This window comes from Argiope bruennichi, chromosome X2, assembly GCF_947563725.1.
Source record: "Argiope bruennichi chromosome X2, qqArgBrue1.1, whole genome shotgun sequence".
NCBI lineage: Eukaryota > Metazoa > Arthropoda > Arachnida > Araneae > Araneidae > Argiope > Argiope bruennichi.
Window position 1 is genome coordinate 86,887,564 of NC_079163.1, and position 23,594 is coordinate 86,911,157.

The 23,594-nt window shown below is 29.0% G+C and overlaps 1 protein-coding gene across 3 annotated transcripts in view; it reads left to right on the top strand.

Moving 5' to 3' along the window:
• Positions 1 to 20,096, top strand: part of LOC129960058 (uncharacterized) — a 135,998-nt gene extending 115,902 nt beyond the window's left edge. For 2 of the 3 annotated variants that reach the window (XM_056073109.1, XM_056073112.1), the window contains exons 5-11: positions 1,717 to 1,852; positions 2,543 to 2,616; positions 3,080 to 3,267; positions 4,898 to 5,004; positions 5,156 to 5,297; positions 6,083 to 7,301; positions 17,565 to 20,096. In XM_056073109.1, coding sequence (XP_055929084.1) covers positions 1,717 to 1,852; positions 2,543 to 2,616; positions 3,080 to 3,267; positions 4,898 to 5,004; positions 5,156 to 5,297; positions 6,083 to 7,301; positions 17,565 to 17,672 — 1,974 coding nt within the window. In that variant the 3' untranslated portion in view covers positions 17,673 to 20,096. Of the gene's footprint in view, positions 1 to 1,716; positions 1,853 to 2,542; positions 2,617 to 3,079; positions 3,268 to 4,897; positions 5,005 to 5,155; positions 5,298 to 6,082; positions 7,302 to 8,555; positions 8,599 to 17,564 lie in introns of all 3 variants that reach the window. The other variant, XM_056073110.1, reaches the window with a different exon arrangement.
• Positions 20,097 to 23,594: the final 3,498 nt, after the last annotated feature.

Genomic DNA, 23,594 nt, shown 5'->3' on the forward strand with positions numbered 1-23,594 from the left:
TTTTTCATTAAGTGTATCAGCTAACTGCTCTACGAAATGTAATCGCTCTTCCCGTAAAGTCATGGAACATAACCGTAATCTAATAACTGAAACCATATAAGATCCTAGGGAAGAATTAAATAGCTGTCCTAAATAGAGGAATCAAAATTTCATCCGAACCGTAAATAATTCGATTGTAAACAATCCTCGTGATATTTAAAGCTATGAATGCCATAGCGCTTTTAATGGAATTCGTGAACTTACTTGCTGTTGATTAAAATTTAACATTAAAATTATTTTACTGTGTGAAAAAACTGACCGTGTACAGGCAAAATCAGCAAGTCAAAATACTGATCATGCTGCCATCTAGAAATCAATATATGAATTAAGAGCACTTATTCAAAACTTCAATCTGAATACTACATGGTAATCATTAGAATTAATTAAAACTAAAATAGTTTTTTCCGTCGTATCTTTTATTAAATTTTGAAATATCAACTCTAAAGAAGAATTTATTTGGAACTGATTCAAATTTGTTTAAATCTACATTTCTATGTGTGTATTGCAGATCTAAATTATTATAATTTTAACATGCCTTTATTTAAACGATTCATTGTCAAGGCGGGGGACACCGCGTTAAGAAGACTTAATTAAAAAAAGAAAGAAAAAAAAATAATGATCCTCGTGAAACACATTTCACAAATTTTGACTGTTTAAAATAGAAATACTGCTTAAAATATCTAATAGCATCGACGGCAATTTAACATGTAACCAAATTTTAAATTTATTTTTAAAAAAATGAAATACATCCAAATTATTTATAAAGTTACAGAATAATTTTTTAATTAATGGGAAACTCTTTTTTCCGTTAACGGCACATTAATCATTACAAAAATATGGCTGCGTATAGTTTAAAACGAAATAAAGTTGATGAAGAATATTATATTTAATTTTATTTATTCAGTCATTTATAAGGAAAACAATGGAAAAGAAAATGAAAAAAAAATCTTTTTCATTATATATGTTAGTTTTATGAATGATTTTATCTTTAAGTTTGAATCCTTAGATTGAAAAATCGTTAACAGTTTCTCTTCAGGCATTACAACATTAATGTCGAAAACAATATTAACTGATTTTTTTTATTTTGTCTTTGTATTGTCTTTATAAAACTTATATTTAAACTTTAAAGATTTATAATTTTTCTCCAAAATTTTTCCTTCTCTTTTTTGGCCTTAGAATGCCAAAAAACTGCAAATCCAGATTTATATAATTCTAAACAAAGTGCGATGTTTTATTTTATAAATAAATCTATTTTTCATCAAGTAATTTTTTTTTCTTGGAGGAGTAGATAAATGCTCTCATCTTCCTCAATTCATTTGAAGATAAAATCTATGGTTCTATTTTTCTACTGTGGGCTTGTCTGCTCTTATTTTCTGTTTTTACTAAAATATTTGATTATCACACTATTGTTGATGCGACAGAAAAGTGAAGCAAAATCATTTACAAGATGATTAAAGAGCAAACAAAGTAATTCCCTTGGGATAATGAAATCCAAATGTTGATAGGTATTTTATATGTAGTCCGTTATCGATATCAATAATCTATAAGTGCAAAATTTGCATTGTTCGAAAGGAAAAGGTTAAAAATGAGCAATCTTACAAAGAATTATAATGTACTGATAAGTACTTTTCTTCATATTCTAAATGCATTTTAAATTCTCAATAACAATTTTTTCAGAGTGATATTTGTCACCAAAGCGTGTATGAACTTGTCCATTCTGAAGACAGAGAAGAACTGCAGCGTCATTTGATGTGGAACTCGCACTTGCCTCCGGAGAGGACAGACCTCAATCTACAACAAACACTATCAGCAGGTAAGTTGGGATTCTTACAAATTTAAGCTAAGTAAAGAAGAACAGAATTTCACTTGTTTAACTCAAAATTTTTCAAAATTATGCTTGCAATTAATTATGCAAGCATAATTATTAAGTAAGTTAAGACTGTGACGTCACACATCTAGCAATCCTACTCAACGTAAATTACTTTAGCAGTATATGATTTTCAATAACAAGTGGCAAAAATGATGTAATAGATGCAATGAAGTAAATGCAATTTTGATCAATGTAATTATTCTGGAAATTAGAATAACTTTTTAAATAAGAAAGAAAAGTGAAGTTCTGTAAAATCGATTTTTGTTGCAATAAAATGGCAATTATTTTAAAGAAAGCATGCGAAATACCTTGCCTACAATATAATGTAAACATTTACTGAAATTATATTCTTAAACTAAACGATAAAATTAAATATGTTATGTGTTTGTTCTGGGTCAATTAAATAAAGCCAAAGCAAAATGCAATTTACAGCAATTTTTAATGAATAAGCCATTAAATATAATTGCTGTTGTAAACACATGCATTCCATGTGTATTGCTGATCTCGTTACAAAATGCACTCCAGATAAGGATTATTTTCAAATTTTCTTTTACCATTTGTCTGAAAACTTCATTAAACAATGAAATTCTGGAAATAGTACTTGTGACTAATTTACACTCAATAAAATTTCAGAAAATTCTCATCTGTTGGAAAGAAATTTCACAGTGCGTTTTCGATGTCTCTTGGATAATACTTCTGGCTTTCTGGTAAGTCAAGATATTAATTTTTGTTTTATTTTTCCTTTAGCCCTCTTAAGCCTTAATTGTAGGAAGGTACCTTTTACACAGGGACAATCACTGGCCATATGACCTAAAAAAATTCTTATCATTTGATGTGACCCTTGAAAGAGATAAAGGAGCAACTGCAAGTCATTATTAAATTCGCATTCCCACTAATAATTATTTCTAAAAGCTACTCAGGGTATTTCTAGAGATGATGAGATTTTGTTTCTGATGAAGATTTTTTTTTCATTTGTGTGGCCTCCTTCTGTGGTCAGAGATTGTCAATGCGTAAACCAGGTTCCTTTCTTTTACTTTGATGTATTTACTATCTTTCGCTGTGTGTCTTAAAAAATAATGATAAACTTTATCAGGAGACAAAATGTACTTTTGTAAATTAAATTAACTGTTTGAAACTTTATATTTTTTATTGTTTTTTTTTTTTCCTTAGCGTTTGGATATTAGAGGTCGCATAAAAATATTGCATGGTCAGAATAGGAAAACTGAGGAACCCCCTCTAGCATTGTTCGCAGTGTGTACACCTTTTGGTCCTCCGTCTCTGCTGGAAATGCCGCAGAAAGATTCCATGTTCAAGAGTAAACATAAGCTTGATCTATCTCTAGTCTCTATGGATTCAAGGTAAGGCATATTTGTCCAAATCTACAAAGTTTCCGTAATCTATTAGAATAAAAAAAAATAGAGACGAATGCTGAATGTAAAAAGAATATTTGGCATTGAGACTGATGTCTTAATCAATAACTGCTATCAAGAAAAAAGGAAATTTCATAGGTCCGCGTTAATCATTCTTAAAGGAAAAAAAAGAGAAAAAAAAAGAACTGAAGTAAAAACTGCATGGCACAATGTTATTTACAGAACAAAAACATCCAAAATGATGTCCGTGGGCATAGCTGTACGGTCCTTACAGGCCAAGAAAGGACCTTTTCAGACATCTGTGGACATCATTGAATGGTCTTTATTGGGAATGGAAGGATATTTCAACTATGATAAAATTCTTGGTATGGTACTGAACACGTTGGCAGCAAACTATGTTCGTACAGCGAGTCCTCGAGTATCTTTACACAATTCATTTGATGTATTTGTGGGGAAAAACCCAATGGGTTTAGTTTCGAGAAACACAGAGGTTCGGCTATGGATGCTTTCTTTTTTAAAAAAAACCTCTTCTTTGAATGTGTCTTGGCTGTATGCCCATTCAGTTCTTGATTTCTTCTCGAAACATTGATCGCCAACGCCGTTTTAGCAACTGATCTGCTTTGATTATGGTGTATTTGGCATTATGAATAATTTGTATGAATACTTAAATAGTTTTCCTTCTATCAATTGTTACTTCACTGTCTTTGTTGAAGAGTTCAAGGGTATCGTATTATTTTATTTGTAAAAAGGGATAATTTAATGCATCTTAAAAGGGTAAGGGATCTTATAAAATACCAAGTCAAAATATTCAAATTATAAAAATTTTCTATTGATGTAATTTAATTAATTTCGAAAAGTATAATATCTTATCTACTAAGTTTCTTTTGAAGACAAGTCTTTCAGAATTTAAGTAAATTGGTCAAAGTATTAACAGGAAGCTAAATATATGCAAAAGAAAGATCAATCAAATTCATTGATCATTTTAACGAATTTTCCGAGGAATATAATACTAGTTCTATGCACTGAAAGAAGCTTAACATATTTACAGGACTAAAAGAGTATTTAAAAAATAAGATTATAATATTTCTACAGAATGCGATTCTTTTCAGTCTAGATTGTGAATAAGAATTATTTGCTGCAATCTGTTGATTAAATAATTATCAAAAAGTACGCAATAATTTTTTCTTTATAAGTCAAAGACTACTTTTCTGAAACGATGATAGAATGATTAACAAGATAATGGAGCAATTTAGTAAACTATTAGATGTGAAAATTTAGGGTTTAAAAAAAGGCCGCAGTCCTTACATGCAACGTTTAAAAATAAATTGAGGAAGTGCATTATGTTTTAAAGATTTTTAGGGTGAAAAAAAATGAATGAGAAAAAATATGTCCACTCAATAGCTATGAAACATAGTACAGGGAAACAAAGGCAACATGTTGTGGCATTACGGATATAAATTCTGTCGCAGTTTTTTTGCATGAATTTGTTAACGATTAAATAGTAGACACCAAATAAATAAGGATTTCACTTCTTGTTTTATTAATTTATCACAATAAAATGTCATTTTAAAACTAATCGTAATAAAATTAATGTTTCTTATGCAATATTTTGTTTCAGAGGAAAACAGCTTTTGGGTTATACAGATTCAGAGTTGGCAAATAAAGGAGGCTATGACCTAGTCCATTACGACGACCTTGCTTATGTTGCTAGCGCACACCAAGAACGTAAGTTTTTTTTTTGTAATAGTTATAGCAATTAAATAATATAAGCTTCATTTACTTATGATTAGTTTATTTATTGATTTTAGAATAGTTTCATTTAATAAATAGATATTCAATACGTGCATATTTTAATGATTTTTCTTTGTTTATCTAGTTTTAAAAACAGGTGCTTCTGGTTTAATAGCGTACAGGTTGCTTGGTAAAGACGGAAAATTTCAATGGCTACAAACAAGTGCTAGGTTGGTTTACAAAAACAGTAAACCGGATTTCATTCTTTGCACACATAGGCCTTTAATGTAAGTATTGGGAAATAACATTCTGTTTAATGTAAGTTAGTGTTGTGTTTCATAGAATAATCAATATGCTGCATGATACTTCGAGGTATTCGAATGTATTAATCAATGAAACAAAAGTCGATTAAAATTATCTTTAATTGATTAAAATATCGTTCTTATAGATAATATTACAGTGAATATTTGCAAGTTTTAAAAGTGTAATTTAAAAAAGGTTTTAGAGAAACTTCTATTAATGATTTATCGAATATTAGTCTACTGTACCGTGATATGCACCCAGAGAAAGACTAATTATACAGGATAAATTTAATTATCTTTAATTGGTTTAAAAACTGTGCATTATTAATAATAAAAAAACTTTTAATTTATTACTCAGCAAAAATTATGTTCTGCAGCTATATTTTGATAAACTTCAAAGATATCAATAACAAGAAATTTTTACCATTATAAATTTAACTTTATTGATTGATCATAAATAAAATTAAAAATAATTGATGATTATTAAGATTTTAAGTTAAATTTTTATGTAATAGGAACTACAAATATTAATACGAATTTCAATGACAGTTCATGCAGTGATGTGATCACAATAAAATTATTTTAATTGACGCTTTAAGCGAATTTTGAAAAAAATAATTTGATTCTTAATTTTTTATTAAACTTTTTTTTTATATTGATCAAATTGTTCCAAAAAATATGAAACTAAATAATATGGATGCGTATTTTTTATCTCAAAGTTTTCTTTTATGAAAGTGTATCTCTTTAATAGAATAAATGTTTGAATTTAGGGAAGAAGAAGGCAGAGATCTATTAGGAAAACGAACAATGGACTTCAAAGTCACTTATCTTGATAGTGGATTAGCATCCATGAATGATCGAAGCGGGATGCTAGCTGACAGCGATTTTATTATGCGATGCCAACGCAATCGACGATACAAATCACAAATACGCGATCTCTTGTCCGCTTCCTGTCGTAAGCGAAAAGTTCCAGGTACTGATCCATACATCGAAGAAGCTACCTACAACAATATGTACACATATACTCCCACAGACAATATGAACGGTCTATCTCCATATGTGGCAGCAGCAACAGCTGTTCCTCAAAATATTTTTACTGCAGCGATAGATAACAGTAGATTTCTATCAGCAGAAAACTTCCTACATTATCGACATCTTGGGGGATATTATCCTGATTATAGTCATCACACGCAGTATGCCAGCAATGGATTCCTGGACATGGCATCTGCGACAGCCAGGACATGCTTTCCAACATACCAAGATGGATCCCAGTTTCCAAAGGAGGAGAAATATTATCCGTGTCAATTAGACAGTACACCAAAGTTCAATGGAGACGCACATAGCCAGCAAAGACTAGTACAGCAAGTTGGGGGAGTATCAAGTAGTAAACCATCCTGTTGTGAAACTTACGCAGTAGCGGGTACAGATTCTAGTGCTACATTGAGAGGCTGCCTAATGAGTGCCACAAGCGCAGGTATACAGCCGCTGCTGTCAACTTTAGATAGAGAACCCAAAATAAGTGATTTGGGTTGTCACAGTTTGAGTTTCTCACTACCTTCTGTTTCATCCGATTGCATCAATGTCATTAAACCAAAAAGTTCACCTTTGCAGTCACACCTCAGGGAATCACCTCATCTGGTATCGTCCAAAGATAACAAGAGTACGCCAGACTATGTGTCAGCATTCAGCAATGACACTAGGCAAAGTGTCCTCATGTGGGGAAATTCTCTAACGAGACAGTCTTCTAGTCACCCTATGACAAGTTCAATATTTGATACCAAACTTTGCAAGTACAGTAGTCACTTGGACACAGGTGTTAAAACTTCAGATCTAGTAGGTGCCACAAGTGGAACTGCTTGTAAATGGAGCGGTAATGCCACTACACCAAAGTCATCGTCACCTCACAACAGCACAAGCCCTGCTAGTGGGAAAGTAGCCCCAGCAGTCAGTTATAGCAGTGCCACTTATCATCCAGATATTGTACATGAGGTAAGTTCAAAAAATATTTATTGTTTAGTTTAAAATAGATTCCTGATTAAAATCGGAGAAACACTGAAAACTATTATTTATATGAAGCGGAGGATATACATCTTATTCATGCAAGTTTTAGATTACTTTATAATGCCTTCTCAATTTTATTTCGATAGCATATAAAACAGCAAATAGGGCCCTCATGTGAAAAGAAAAGATATGCTCAGGTCAGATGAAAAGAAAATATTTAAATCAATTTACATCTTTTTTTCCCCCATTCTAATATTAAAAATTTATATTCAAGTATTGAAGTTCAAGTTTTTTACTATCAATATTTGAAAGACAAAGAGATACGAGTTTCTTGTTTACTTATAAGTAACTACGACTATTTAAATATATAAATGAATCTTAAGCAAAGATAGTGGACATTTAATTTGTTTTAGCATTTAAATATTCGTGATCTCACATTTCTCTAGCAATTTAGATTGCAAGCAATTTTAAAGTCATTTAATATGATTCTAAACTGTATATTCAATAACAAATTAATGTGATGCTGCACTTTATTCATATGTAAATAGGAGGAATGAAGAATTTTCTCTAGATTTATTCTGAGCAAGAACAAAATTTGAATTTTGTTGAAATAAGGAAAAATCTTTATTGGATCAAAATTCAAGATTAAAAATGAGAGAAGAAAAAAAGGGAGAATCATGCAAAAATATTGCTAGGTTCTTAGTTTTTTATTTATTAGTATTGCACAGGAATTATTCCGATAACCTTTGCCTTGATGTTATGATCATCCCCCTCCCCCTTCTATGAAAAATAATTTAAATATGATACCTTAAACGAGTTATTAAACATATAATTTAAACTGACTTTTTCCAAGAAATTAGTTGAAGTATAGGTTTTCAAATTTTCTGCTAGAAGTTAGCCAATTTATTTGTAATATTCTAAGTAGAATAAGAGAAGAAGAATATAAGAATTCTATAATCTTATGAATCAAAGTTTCAATAAATCCCAAGTCCTTTGTGTTTAAAATTGAATCGTTAAGTCATAAAAATTCTATAAAGAAATTTATGATCAAGAACAGCTTTAAATCATCATATATCGAATTGTCGAAAACTATTAAAGTTAAGAGATAGTGCCTTATAGGATAATATATATAGTAATAAGATATTGTATTCTGTCTTTATCTTATCCTAAACGAGCGCAATTACTTGAGAAATGTTTCGAGCAGAAGTGATGAGGTCGCTAAAACCATGTACCTTGTTGCAGGAATGGCATGCAGGCAGCCTGGCTACATGGAGACCTCATGTCAGTAAGTCACTTTTTAAAACAATATATCCTCCTAATCCCTTTTATAACCAATACTAATATTCCTCAAAGTGTTTTTTATTTTATTTTTTTATTCTCCTCCCTAATCCTTAATATTACTAATAGTTGATTCTTCCAATTGATTCCTGCATGAGTTGCATGGTTGTGGCGTGTATTTATGTATAGTTTATAAAATATAAATGTTGTTGACATTTTATCCTCCAGATTAAAAAAAAAACCTCTTCTTGAGTTTGAATTCTATTTTTTTCAAGGAAATTCGATTGAATTTATGATTATTGAAAAGCCTTCTAACTCGAATTTTTGTGAGGCAAAATTTATGAAATATGTTAAATTTTGTTCCCTTTTTTCTTATAGAACTCTTGGTAGTTATTAATTTAATTTAACTTTTCTCCGAAAATTCGAGTTCGAAAGTTCTTTTATGATATAAATTATAAATATGTTTACGCAGAAAACTGGAATAAGATAAGCTTATTTCTATTAAGATATCATAGATACAAGGTTGATACCATTCAGATAATGCATTTGGCCTAATAATCATATATAGAATCAGATCACTGAATGTCAAAGAAATTATAACATGAAAAGTTATTCGAATACTAAAATTGCACTAAGTCCTTTTAATCCGAAATTCAGTGATGTAAAATACAATTGATTATTTGTCTGAAATTAGAAATTAATTAATAAAAACGTTGTTGAGGTCCAGTTGAGGTTGCCGTGTTTTGCATATTCTTTTCTGAAACGTGGTAGCCCACAATGACAGATGATAAAGAACACAGGAATCTTATTGCAAAAAGTGTTTACCAATGCAATTTATGGTAATTCAACACTATTAATCGCGACATGCTACCATTTCGAAGAAAAAAACCACAACAATTTGGAATTGCGTATAACTTTAAAATTAAGTCAGCCGAATCCTCCTTTGTTAAAATTTGTTGCCATTTTATATAAAATCGAATTCTTAATCTTCCGTAAAAATTATTTTTGAAAAATATAAATATTCGATTTTTTTTTTAGATTGGTTTGTTTTTAAATTGAAAATCCTTTGTTAAGTTATGAAAATGCATATAAATATACTATTACATTTTGATGCATTCATATTATATAAAATGCCAACAAGATAATACTGTTTATATTGGAAATTTCATCTTTTTCTTACTGATCCCTAAAATAGTTTGAATGAAAAATGATTATAATTTTAATTTTTTAGTAAGCATATGTGCATAAGAGACATAGTTTTGCTAGTTTGACATTTTTTAGTTGCTAATTGAGGTTAATCAGTCCATATGCATTACAACATATTAATTTAAAAGATCTTAAGAATTTTTAGCTCTAAATAAAGAATTCCAGAGAATAAAAAAAGTAAAGAATTAAAAAAAAGGAAGATTCCTATGAATTTGGAGTAACAAGATATTTACGAAATGCATACACATTTTAAAAATACTTTTTTAATGGTTAGAAAGTGAAGCTTGTAAAAGATGAAAATTTTATTTCTGAAACACATATCAAGACGGTCTTCTGTTCTAATTTTAAGGAATCAAGTTACAGCTCAAATCTAACATTCTGCGAAGAATTTTTAGTTGCCTCTCGGAAATTTCTCAGAATGAATTTCTAGAAGTTTTAAATAATACAAAAATACCAAAGAGCTGAAAAAAAAAACATATTCAATAGACTGATCACTTTGGGAGTGACTGAACTTATGAATACTTAATGAGACTTGGCGCGTCACTCAAGGGCACATAAAATGATATCAAAAAACGAGGACAGACAGTTTTAGTTTCGGTTTGCAAACTTACGGACCAAGAAATATATCAAGTACGATAAGTTAATTTGTGCTTAAATAAATACAGAAATAATACAACAACTTGAAAATCACCATATAGAATACCGTAATATTTAAAAGATATGGTCTTACGCACTTTTCTTTATTGAGATCAAATAACAAAATAACACAGATATTTCAATATCTAAACTAGTAACGGTGAATATGCTATGAAAAGAAGTAACTTAGAAATTATTAAATATTAAATAGTATAAAAACATTTCACAGAAGACGAAGAATCTTGATGTATTCAAACATCAACATTCTTCGAAGGAATGTTGTATTTCAACGAATCAAATGCTGGATGCTGTTAAAGTTGAAAAAACAAAGAAAAAAAAATGTACAAGTGTTATGATCTGGGAACAGGTACGGAGAGGAATCACCAAAATAAAACAGATGAATTTTTCTGAGCTAGAAATTTGAAAAACACAAACACACTTTCTTCACTGGATTTAAATGCAAATTTTTTGCTGGAGATGCACAAATAAAAAATTATACTAGGTACAGGGGTCGACGTCCCGTACGAGTTAGGATTCAAAACTGAATACTGGAGTATTCCTTAGGATATCAACGACGCAAGGATAGCAGACGCTGATTTATTTTGAGACCTGGATGTCAGAACGACACGTTTCATAATTTGCTGCGGGCGGAAAATTTCCTTGCGATCGTCAGGATGATTTTACTTTCATTTCACCATTTCACTGGAACACAATGATGGACCATTGAATTCTACTCAAATAGCATTTTCTATTGAATCATCATCATTTATATTATTACTTAAGGCTAATCACAATTATATTTAATTAATGGTTTCACAAATTTCAAAATAATTTAATTTTCTTTACAAAAAAGCAAAGCTATTTTTATATAAGTTAATTAAATAGAATAACAATTTCTAATAAATGTACAAGTATATTCGCAAGTCATATACACTGAATACTTCATGTAACGAGAGATATACTTATTGAGGAAAATAAATGGGATATTCTCATATAGTTATTAGTTGATTATTCTTGAAATTTTTGGAAATCAACGGGGAGATCCGATTTAACTGAAATTCTACAATATATGTGGGCATTCTGACGCTAAGTCTGATGTTGTGGATCGATCTTATTCTCACGTTGTGACGTAAAAATTAAGAAATGGAGTTCCATAAGCAAACGGATATCCATCAGTAATGATTAACTACATTTTTATCGACAATATTTTTTTTATGTATGACCACAAGAGTCAACTAAATATGAATTATTCATTCCATAAATTTTTAGAAAATAAAAATAAATAAAAGAAATTAAAAAAAAATCTTTAGAACAAATGGTGCATTTATTCTTAACAATCAGACGTCTTTTTCTTGGTTTTAACTAATTTTTTGGTATTTAATTATTTTTATAAAGAATGGATGACATAAAAAACTATTGTGGCAAAATTTTACATCAGGCAGCTGTAATGAAATTAAAAAAAAACCCGAGCTCGATTAAATGGTGTTTATTGATATAAGCCTGTGCGATTTTACAAATCGCATAAGAAAATAGCTGTGAGTTTGAGTTGTTTTTTAATTAAAATTGAGTTGAGTTGTTTTTTAATTAAAATTTCATTGCATTTTATGACGTAATATTTGTCCATGTATGCATTCAGCGCATCGGACTTCAAACAGAAGAAATTGAGAAGATTTCCGTCTCGCTAAGAATCTTAATTAATTTTATGATAATGAAATATTAACTTTTTATCCGCATGAATGAAATCACAGTTTTCGAAAAGTATAGTATTTAGAATATGGAAGGTATGGCAGGAAAATACAATTAAAAAAATATAATAGATGCTTCTTCTATTAATATATTTCTTTTCATCAATGTAGGGTATTTCTTAAGGTATTCCCAAATGCGTGAAATAAACAGTCACGTGCTGTGATTTTGATACAACTAAGAGCACTTTTAGTAATTGCTTAAGATTTATTTGAATTCAGCTGCAATGCATACAAATGAAACTAGTGTTGAGTTTAAATTTTATGGCACAAGAGCTATAATTGATCAAACTGTACCAAACGTATGGCTAGGCAATTAAAGCTGAGATTGTAAGATTTTCTTATTTCAAAACATATAACTTCAAAACAACTTTCAGACATTATCATTTCAAAGCATTTGGAAAGTTTGTCTTTATGGTGTTTTCTAAAAGCATCCACAAATTCCTGAAGAGATTAAATTGCTCAAAAATGAATCGTAATTATACAGTTGAGAAGGAAATGAAAAAGAATTTTCATGGTGTTGAACGTACTCCATTTTATGTCAATATTTGCAACAAATGTTTGGTACAGCATTTGAAGATATATTTAATTAAGCCTAGACATCTGAAAGGATAGAATTACAAAATATTTGAAAAATATAGTCTGTCAGAATTATCCAGTAGAACCATAAAGAATCCTATTCAACAAAATAAGTAAACAATATGTCCAAATGTATTTGTTCAGTGAAATACGAGTCCAGCAATATAAAACAATTATCAATTTCAGTCATGACGCCTCAACCACTTAAAAGTGACATTTGAAAGACGTTAAAGGAAGTTTAAGAGGCAACATATATTGGTTGAAACGATATCGGGACTGATCCAATGTTGCTTAATTCATTTAAAATTATTCGAAAGTACGACAGTGCAGAGAATATTGTCACAGGAATCTTCATAGATCTCATGGTAGTCCATGATACACCAAATATCTTCCAGAATGTTTTAGATTCCATACACTTAAGATGTCATACATCTCTTAAACTCTTGGATGCAAATTTTATTCACTGAGCTATATTAGTTTTTCGACTGTTCTACGCTCTAGTACATTCCAGTAGCATTTTTGATCCACCGTTACTTTATAATTTCCGGAATAAATCATTTTAAAATTAGTCAGTTGCTTTTACTGGATATCACTTATGAATATGAGGAAACTATGGAAAAGCAAGACAGATTACAATATGCCGTAGAGCTTAAGATTTCAAACGAGTTCTTATTACCTCCATATAATTATAAATGCTCGCTTAATCCCAAGGACTTCAATATTCCAGACACGTTGTAAAAATAAAACTTTGGCAAAGCCCCAACCTCAACAATTGGGTTAATTTTGAACTTTTTTTGCCACGTTACAAACATAGAACTATTCAGAATGCTCTATATTTATTATGTAATTTAAAATATGGCTGTCTTTTGTTGCGATCAGATGCATTTCATCAAATTTAGTCAATATGGACAAGTTAAGGTTATTTATATGGTGAGCAAACAGTTAGGCAGCGAAGGCGATTATTTGTTAACAAAAGAAACGTTACATGCACTGGCATAGCAACTACAAATATTAATTACCGCGATTTTACAAGATAAGTAATATATTATATTCTAAATTGTTTCTTTGTGAAATACTAGTTATACACTGAAAACACTTGTTTTAGATAATTTTCTCTAAATCATAGGATAAGCAACATAGATTTCGGCATTTGTTTCCACCTGCTTATGCTTGAAATGCCAGATCTTAATTCTTTAAATTGATCAACATCAATGGCACTTTTTACTGACTTATTTATAAAATCATGAAAGACCTATCACTGATTTATCAGTGATAAATCTAAATCTTGAAAGATCACGGACTTATTTATAAAGTTATTGTTAAATTTACTTATCAATAAATCATGAGATGAAAAACATTTCAACCGTATTCGATTTCGCAACATTTCTGGCTATACATTTTTACGAATACATTCTTTTATATTCAGGAACTCCTTCCAATCTTCCAGTATTAATCAGAAATCAAATTCCACAATTATTTCTATTAATTGAAAATAAATTCTCTAAAATTCAACAAAATGTTTTTCCATTCAAAATTTCTCGCTCTAGTAATCTTTTTAAATTCAGAAATTCATCATATTTATCTTTAAAAATTATTCAATTATAAGATCAGAAGCACCCACACTATCTCATAATCTAAATAATCATCATGATGGAATACTTAATTAGAGTAGATACAAGGCTTCTTTAGACGTTGCATTATTTCCAATAGTCGCACGCAAACTTCTGATTCGCGAAACAAAAGAATAAGACCTTTTTTTTTTTTTTTTTCAAATTTTATCATAAATAAGCCATAAGAGCAAGACACAAATTGAATACTACTAAAAAAAATTAAGTAACTATTATTGGAAATCAATTAAAAAGTTATGTAACTTCTGTTAAAGATCGATTGAAAGAGTATCGGAACTACTTAATGCAGCTATCACAATAGCGCAACGAATAATAAAGAAATTGACATTTTTTATTGATTTCATGAAGAATAAATGTTATTTATTTGAATTGATGCGACAAGGTGGCTGAAAGTAATGGGTGTGTAATTAGAAATTTGGCACTGAAGTTTGTTGCATTAAAAAACATATTTTAACGTATTCGATTCACCTGACATTTTGGATAGGTGTAGCTTAGTCATTGCGTTTTTTCATAAGTTTTTTTGCATAAGTTTGAGTCATTTACAAGCTATTGTGTGTATCAATTTTATGTAAAAAAATGGAAGTCGGTAAGCAGCCTTTATGCCATTGCATCTTATTCTGTTTTCAATGAATAAAAAATGCTGCTCAAGCAAATGGATTGATTAATTTGACTTTGGGTGAACATTCTGTGAGTCATTCGGTACTTAAAAAAACTGGTTTGCAAGATTTTGTGATGGAAATTTTGATCTTGAGGACGATCTACGTCCAGGTGCATTAAAATAAATTTGAAGACGAAGGTCTTCAAGCTTCGATGGATGAAAATCCATGTCAAACTCAAGAGCTTGAGCAGAATAGTTAAAAGTTATTCGCCAAGTAATATAACTTCGAGTTCATATAATGGCTACGATACAGAAGGATTTACAATGGATTCTTTGTAAATCGACGGAAGAAAACAAAAATAGAAGAGGTGAGATCTAAATGAATTTTCTTTCTCGATACAAAAGAAAAAAGAATTTTTTGCACAAAATCATTATGGATAATGAAGAATGGATTTTGCACGATAGTCATAAGCGAAGTTCATTAAAAAATGAAAAAAAAAAGAGTATTTTAACGAAATAAACTAGTAGTAGTCATTATACTTATTGAATTGATTCGTCTACTTAAAAGTTCTGCGAGATTTTATAAGTTTTGCTTTTTGAAGTTTTAACGTAATTACGCATTAACTTTGCTTTTTTTTTTACAATACGTTAAGTTTGTCTTCCTCAAATTCCTATGCAATATTTAAAGATTAGTACCCTTTCATTCCCAGATATGTTATATCAAAGCCTGTTTTTTCTTTCTGAACTATGCTGCAAAGAATAATTTTTTTAACATTTAAGTATACTTCCGTAATATATCAGTTGCTTCAAAATGTTTAACCGTAAATGAAGTATAACGCAATTGCATGCAATCTGATGGCACAAGATGTTACACATCAGTGATCAGTTATCATAGCTTATAGATAAGAAATTATAACTAATGAATTAAATTACTTGGATGAAATTATTGTAGCAGGAAGAACTTTGGTTCTCTAAAAGGAAGAATTCTGATTTTTTTTTTATTATAAAAGTTCCTGAAACCCTAATAAAACCGAGATTAAAGATATATTCTTCTGATCACAATATACGAAATCCCTAACAAGTTTTAATCGCTTGCACATTCTTTAAACGAAACACTGGCAGTATGTTTTATTTTTATTTCAATATGTTATGATATTCAGATACCTTCCATTTCGAAATTATGCATTAGAAATTAATGAATCAAAAGAGCTCGTCACAATATTTCTTTGAGATGCAATTTGCTACAAAGATTTAATTCAAATAAAATAGCTGAAAACAATCTAGCATCAAGAAGTCAGTTTCACAACAAATATTGAGCACTTTGATGGTGGCTCACAATTTTTTTAGTTCATCAAATGATATCTGCTTCTATTCTGACACCTATTGTCATTCAATGTTACTATATTCTTCACTTAATTAGCTGAAACCAGTGAAGCACTTTTAAACTGTATAGATAGCTTAGTGAATTCTATAGCTTAGTGAATTTGGAATAATTTAAAAAATATTCTTCAGCTGTAAAAGAAGATTAAATGTGTTTTTAGTTGTTAAAAAAATAAAAGTTCCCAAATATATATGCTCTTATTTTCCAGTATATGAAGGTATACGTATCAAGCGTATATTGTAAGTGTTAATTCGAACTCACGATTTTGACAAATGTCCGCATTTTAGAATGCCTTGAGTCTAAAAAATGTTTTGGATTTTTAGAATTATGTCTATCTGTAAGCCCGATAACACAAAAACTCTTAGAGCTAGACAGATGAAATTTGGTATGTGGTCTTTATATCCAAATTTATATATTTCTTTCAAAATTTGATCGAAATCTCTTTACCGAAAGTCTATCTTCTTAGCTGTACGAATTCAGGTAAATACGATAACTATGAAATGTAAAAAGCTAGGTGAATAAAATTTGGTACATAGATTTAGTATCTAATAGTGTAGATTTTTATCACATTTTAAGCCAATCTGACAAGGGGTTGATCGTTTGTATTTTCGCATGCATGCACTCGGGAAACCTCAAAAACATAACGACTTAAATAAATAAAATTTCTTATATGATTTTGTAATTAAAATTGTAATTGTAATGTGTGAAATTTGGGTTTCAGTCGGTGTCGATCGATATAAAATATGTCCAAAATGCATATTCAGTTTTCTTTACAATATTGCGAAATACAAAAATCTCATGTTCGGGACTCACGGCGTTCTCGGCTTTGCTCAAGCTTCACAATTTTCTGCAGGGGTAAGAGAGATACCATCTTTATCAGAGAGTATATGAGAAATTTTTAGAGAGATCGCTCCCGTTGGTTCCACATGCGACGTTAAATACATATCCTCACGTTAAATACATTTTGTCAACATAATTTTAGAATTCACTGGGAAAGCATACAATTAAATGACGCAAGAGAGAAATTTACCACTCGAGGATGATGTTACATTAACTGACTAAACATGGAGTAAAAGTAACTTTGGAGCATGTCTTCTCACCCTTCTCAAAATCTAAATATTTTTTTAAAAAAATCAACTTATGGTTTAAAATAACTTTCCTTGCGTTGTTTATTTTTTTAAATAATCTTTTATTATTTTGCAGATAGCCCTAGTGAAGAACGAAGTTGGGCGACCTGTCTCACAGAGGCTCATCGGTAATCCCTTACTCTCCATCTCAGAAGTGACTAATACTCTCCTCAACCATGAATAGATTAAGAGAACAATTCGATTCTTAATCATGCACAGATTGAGGATTCTTCAGTCAGAATTACAGTGAAACTTTCAAATTTCTTTTTGTTGATCAGAATATGTGCTAGAGAGATTACCAGCCGTCACTCAAGCAATTTTTTTTCACTAATTGCGACAAAAACTATTCGTAAGCATGGTATATAAACTGCTCGTAACAAAATAATACCGAGCAGTTGACTGAAATTGTAAATCGTCAGCATCTATTTGTAAATTTGATTTTACTCTATGGAAACTTCTATAAAATAATCGAAAAAACTTTGCTGAAAATTTTGTGATAATATAATAATTCGTCGAGTTGGTATGCTGATGTAAGTGCGTATTGTATATTGTCAGAATGGAAGTATGCGTGAGATTACACCGCTAATGATTCGCTGTTACTTTAGAGAATTTGTAAAATAGATAAAAATGTTTCAAGTATATGCTTCTTTATACTGAATTATTAAATGACTGATATTATGGATATTTCACAAAAAAAAACGAATCAAAAATGGAATTTTTACATAATGTAGCCAGCCTTTGGATTGCAACAAAGCGCATATGTTTTAGAAACAAAATTTTAGTATCAGTGAAATATTATTAATGATAATAGATGAAAGAAAAATTTGACGTGAAAAGTTTTAAATTTCGTTATGATGTGTTTAAATTCAATTTTAGAAAAATCCTAAAATCTGATAAAATATTTCCAAAATACCAAGCTGAACATTCTGAAAGCGTTTATTAACCTTCCATCGCCGAAAAAGTTTTGAAAGGTTAAATTTATAAACAAGGGGAAAAATCAAAACTATCGGAAGCTTTCAGAAAAGTGTTTTAAATGTTACGTATTTTATGTTTTCATTCCAAAAAAATGTTGTTTGTCTTCAACAATATTATTTGTCATGTTTTCGGGAAATGCATTTTCACTAAGGCAAAAATGCTAAAGGTAATCTTGAGATGAAATTGAAACCATTTACATTTTAGAAATAGTGTTCACAATTTGAATCAATGGTTACTACTTCATTATCATTAATTTAAGTGAATTAATTTAATATGCTGTCACTTAAACGAACTGATGATGATGTATTACTATTTATTAAAAATAAATATTTCTGAAAGAAATTCTAGAAATGATAATGAATCGCACCACTTACATTATTATTATTTTGTTTTAAGATGTAAAACCGTTATTCTTTTAGGTGACGGCAGTTTCAAATATGACTCTAAGGTAAAATAAAAAATTTAAGATAATTTTAGATGATTTATAAGTTTTTTCTGAAGTGAATTCTTTAAGGTCTATATAAATTTGTATCTCTCAAAATGACACTGAATTTGAAACTGCTTAAAATAAAAAATAAAAAAAAATTAGTATAATTCCTGTTAAAAATATATAAAAAATATGCACAGAATTTGTTCTTGAAAAACGATGCATAAAATATGTAATTATAGAAATAATAATAAAAAAAGCAAATTTCTCAATGAAAAAATATTGACAAAAAATTGTTGCTACACAGTTATGCAATACCGGCTTAAATATCGTTTTTGGTACATGATCAAGAATAAAAATTGAGCAATCTATCTCAAAATTGTCCTCACCTAACTTCAAAATTGAACATTTAATCTAATTAAACTAATGTGGAAATAAATGGATATTACAATACTGATATTTTAACTTTCTCTGTTTTATTTTTTTTTTAAAATCGCCAATTATTTGTGTAAAATTTTCTAAATTGTGCCCATTATTTGTTTTAAAAATATTAAACAATCTTCTAGAATCTTGAAAATTAGTTGCAAAATCAAGGGAAATTTTATTAAATTATCTAAAAATTATCCTAACATAATTCTTCCAGATGTAAATTCATTACTTGATTTTCAACTGTCAAAAGAATCCAGACACTGATTTATATCAAGTTATAAACAATTTTTAAAAGAAACTGAATAAAATACTATTAAAGCCGTTTCTTATTGATATTTTTGGTCATATTATCATATTCATATCAACAGGTTATTCTAATTACTGGTTTGTGAGTGGCTAATTTTAATGCTTAACATTCTCATAGAAACGTAGAACAATGGAGTTGCTCTTTAAAAAGTTTTGTTTTCCTCATTTAAACTGTAAAAACAAGTGATCTCAAAAAATTTGGAATGAATTGGGAATAGAATGTAAGTAACTTCATTTGATGACTTGTGTATTAGAAACATTCTCCCTTAAGTCTTCAAGAGACGTTATACTCATAAATGTACTAAATGTATGTTTAAAATGTCAAATAAAGGAATTTTATGTATGTATGTACTCGTTAATGTGTATTGACATCTTCAAGAAATGATTTAAAAAACTCTGTTTTGCATAATGTAAGAAATAGAAGAATTTGCAACTATAATACTCCTTAAATAATGTATATATTTTAATGATCTCTTGTGAAGTTGTATCTCTGTTTATTGTACATATAAATTTGTATTACAATAAAATGAAATGTTTTGAAGATTGATATTGCTGTGATAATCACTTCAATATTCTGAAAGTCTCATATAATAAATGTTTTTCAATGATCTTTAGCGAAAGGTTACGAATAAACGCAACACAACCCGTAAGCACTTTAATGAACTGAAGTTACATTATTACTTTAAGTAATAAATGAAAACAGGATAAAATCAAATAAAAAGAACTATGTTTAAGAGTTTGATCTGAGTCAAAATGAGTAATATTAATTAATATTATTAATTGAATTAATATTCTATTTGCGTTTTCCGTGATTTCTGTAAGTTAGCATATTTTCTGCTGCTTTCAGCAATTTCAGAGGGCTAATATATTTATCCATTACTTTTCTAACACTTAATTGCATTATAATATCATGACTTTGCATATAAATAACTGCATTTTGCTTCAAAAGTATTTCGATCCATACGCAAACTTTGCGTCTAAATAGAGATTAAAAATTTCGCTTGAAAGGTTAAAAGGAAAGCGATCTTTGACTTAGATGCAGGGAATCTTTATTCTTCATTATAGTATTATTTCATTTAAAACATTACCAACAAGTTAAATTACATTGAATGAGATAATTTACTATAATTTTGGAGGTGGTCCGCCTCCAGGTTTGAGGATGTTAATTAGATGTATAAATAAGAAAGTCTAGTTTCTCCTGACGATATAATGATGGTGATAATTGCCGATGATAGGGATCTTCTCTTAAGGGATCCACCCACGAGAAATCATAATAGTATCTACTTTGAGTGCTTCCCAGCTTCCATATTGCTATTAGAGATTCGGGCATTCAAAAGTATCATTAATCCTAGAAAATGGGCGTTTTATTTTTGCTGATTACTATTACTCACAGTACAAGAAAAAAAGTAAGTAATTTATTTTAGAAATTTTCAAATTCGTTTAAATAATTTCAGATTGTACATAAATGAGATTCCCGTATGAGAGTGATTTTAAATGTCTCTTAAGTTTTAATAATGAAAAAAAAAACATTATAAAAATAAATAATACATTTTCTCTCTAATAAATGAGCTAAAATAGCACTATCAAATGTTAGAAGATGCATGAAGGTGAGTAAAATGTTGGTGAGAATTATGTTTTGATATAATTTTATAGCACATATTTAAATTTATGATAAATGCACATAATATCGACCATCAATAACAGTGCATGCCCAATAGCTGAAAATATTTTCCATCGCGACTTTTAAATGAATATCAGAATCTACGATTCTATGAGCAATCCGTCTTATAATCTATGACAACATAAACATTTCAGACTTCTTCGTTATTGATTTTATGTTTATAAACATTTCAGACTTCTTCGTTATTGATTTTATGTTTATAATCCAATAAATTCTTTATAGTAATAATCCTTTGCACCTCTTGAAAGGCTCTTCTCAAGCACTATTCAAGACGGTGCATCGTTTGACGTTTTATTTATTTATTTTTTTACTTTGATTGTTAAAAATACCTATAAGGTGGTAAGAAGATGCAGATTAACTTTTAGGAGAAATTCAACTCAAAACACGTATATATATTTATTTTTAGGAGGAATAATGAAGTCCTTGGATTAGGTGAATAATTATGCATCGAATTACTTTTCTGAGTGCAAAGGTTTAATCCAGTAAAGGTTCATCCAACTTTTTCTACATATATAAGCAAGCAAAAGCATTAAAAAAAGCACTGTCATATTTAGATTATTTTATTAAACTTTTGTAAATAACATATTTTATTGCTATTAATTCGCTTATAACTTATACCGGTGTATTTATTTATTTGATTTTGTGAAAAGAATTTTCGTTCATAGATGAAATAGACAGGTATTTTTAAATATAATATAAGGTTTTAAGAAACCATATTCCGGGATATTAAATTGGATTTCCTAAGCACACTGCGATGGAACAATATTTTTCTTTTGCTTTCCTTCACGGATAAAAGTGAATTTGTGAATTACACTATGCATGTGATTAAATATATATAATATTATAAAGTAAATAAATGAAAGGAGGATAAGCTTCATTTAACTACAAATAATTGTTGTCTTGACAGTAAAATGTGCATCATATTAATATAATAATTTATGCTATGTCAGAATAACTTCTAATATTTTCAAGAGTCGTTCCGAATATAACTTTTTAAAAAAGCCTTTCAGAAAAGTATTCAAACATGTAGGTTTAGCTTTAAAATGATAATTTTCTTATTATTCAAAAAATGAAACACCTGAAGAAGTTTTAATTAAATTTCTGAATATCAGGAAATTTTTGTAAGTAAACTACGTAATACTTCTAAGCAGGAAAGATGAGATTTAGTTTACCTTCAAAACCTGACTTGTAACATTTTCCTGACATAAATCAACGTTATTATTACGATGCAAATCTGACTTTGTTACAAAGAAAAAGAAACCGACTTAAAAAAAAGATAATTTGTCTCTCTCTTAACTCTTGTCGAAAGCTATACAAACCAGATGTAAAAATTCAAAAATAAATTGATATTTTGATTTTATATATTAGAAGAACCAAAGTAAAGATCACAATTCAAAATTCATCATCACATAATCAAATCAAAAACATCTACGATTTGAATCGGTGGTTTCTATAAGTACATATAACTTTTGACCTTGAGAATAGTTTAAAACATTTCTAAATAAAATTCATTTTTACATTTAAAATCATACTGAAAATGGATCGACTTTATTTTCTAAATTTAGAATCTGTCTAACATTAATTAACTAGTCGAGATCTTATCGGTAAATTAACAACGTTCATCCTTCGAACCAATAACAAAATAAGTTTCCATTAAAAAAAATAACTGGTCCGACGAAATAAAAATTTTCAAAGTTAAGTTAAAATGTCACAGTTGAGATTAATTGTGATAGTATGAGCAAAAACTGTGAACAGAAACATAAGAATTTTTACTTTAATCGATTGCATATTTCTTCGATTAGGTCTTTAAATACACTGAATAATACAAAACAGATTCCTTTCCATTCTCTGCAAGGTTGATCTTTAAATTTCTGGGAGAAAGTATGTCAGAGTATTTTGGTAAAAAAAAGTCACTGAAATGCAATTAAAAAGTAAAAATCTTATAAGAAAGTAAAAATTTTCTTGATTTTTGGTCTTTCAAAATTATGTAAATGGAAAGAGAAATCAAACTTGAGATTATCATAAATGTTTTTGTGTTAATTTATGATGAAAATTCCTGTCATTATCTAATGTATAAATTAATTTAATTGTTAATATCTAATATCAAAAGCTGAGAGCTAATTAAAATTGCATTAAAGCTTTATAGAATCTCTACGTTGTGAAATAAAATAATCTTCCAGAGTAGTATGAAATTTATAAAACAGAAGACATTCAAATGTCTCAAATCCGACTTAGATGCTTTAGTTTTTTAAAAAATATGTCTACTATACATACTTGTTATAAGTATC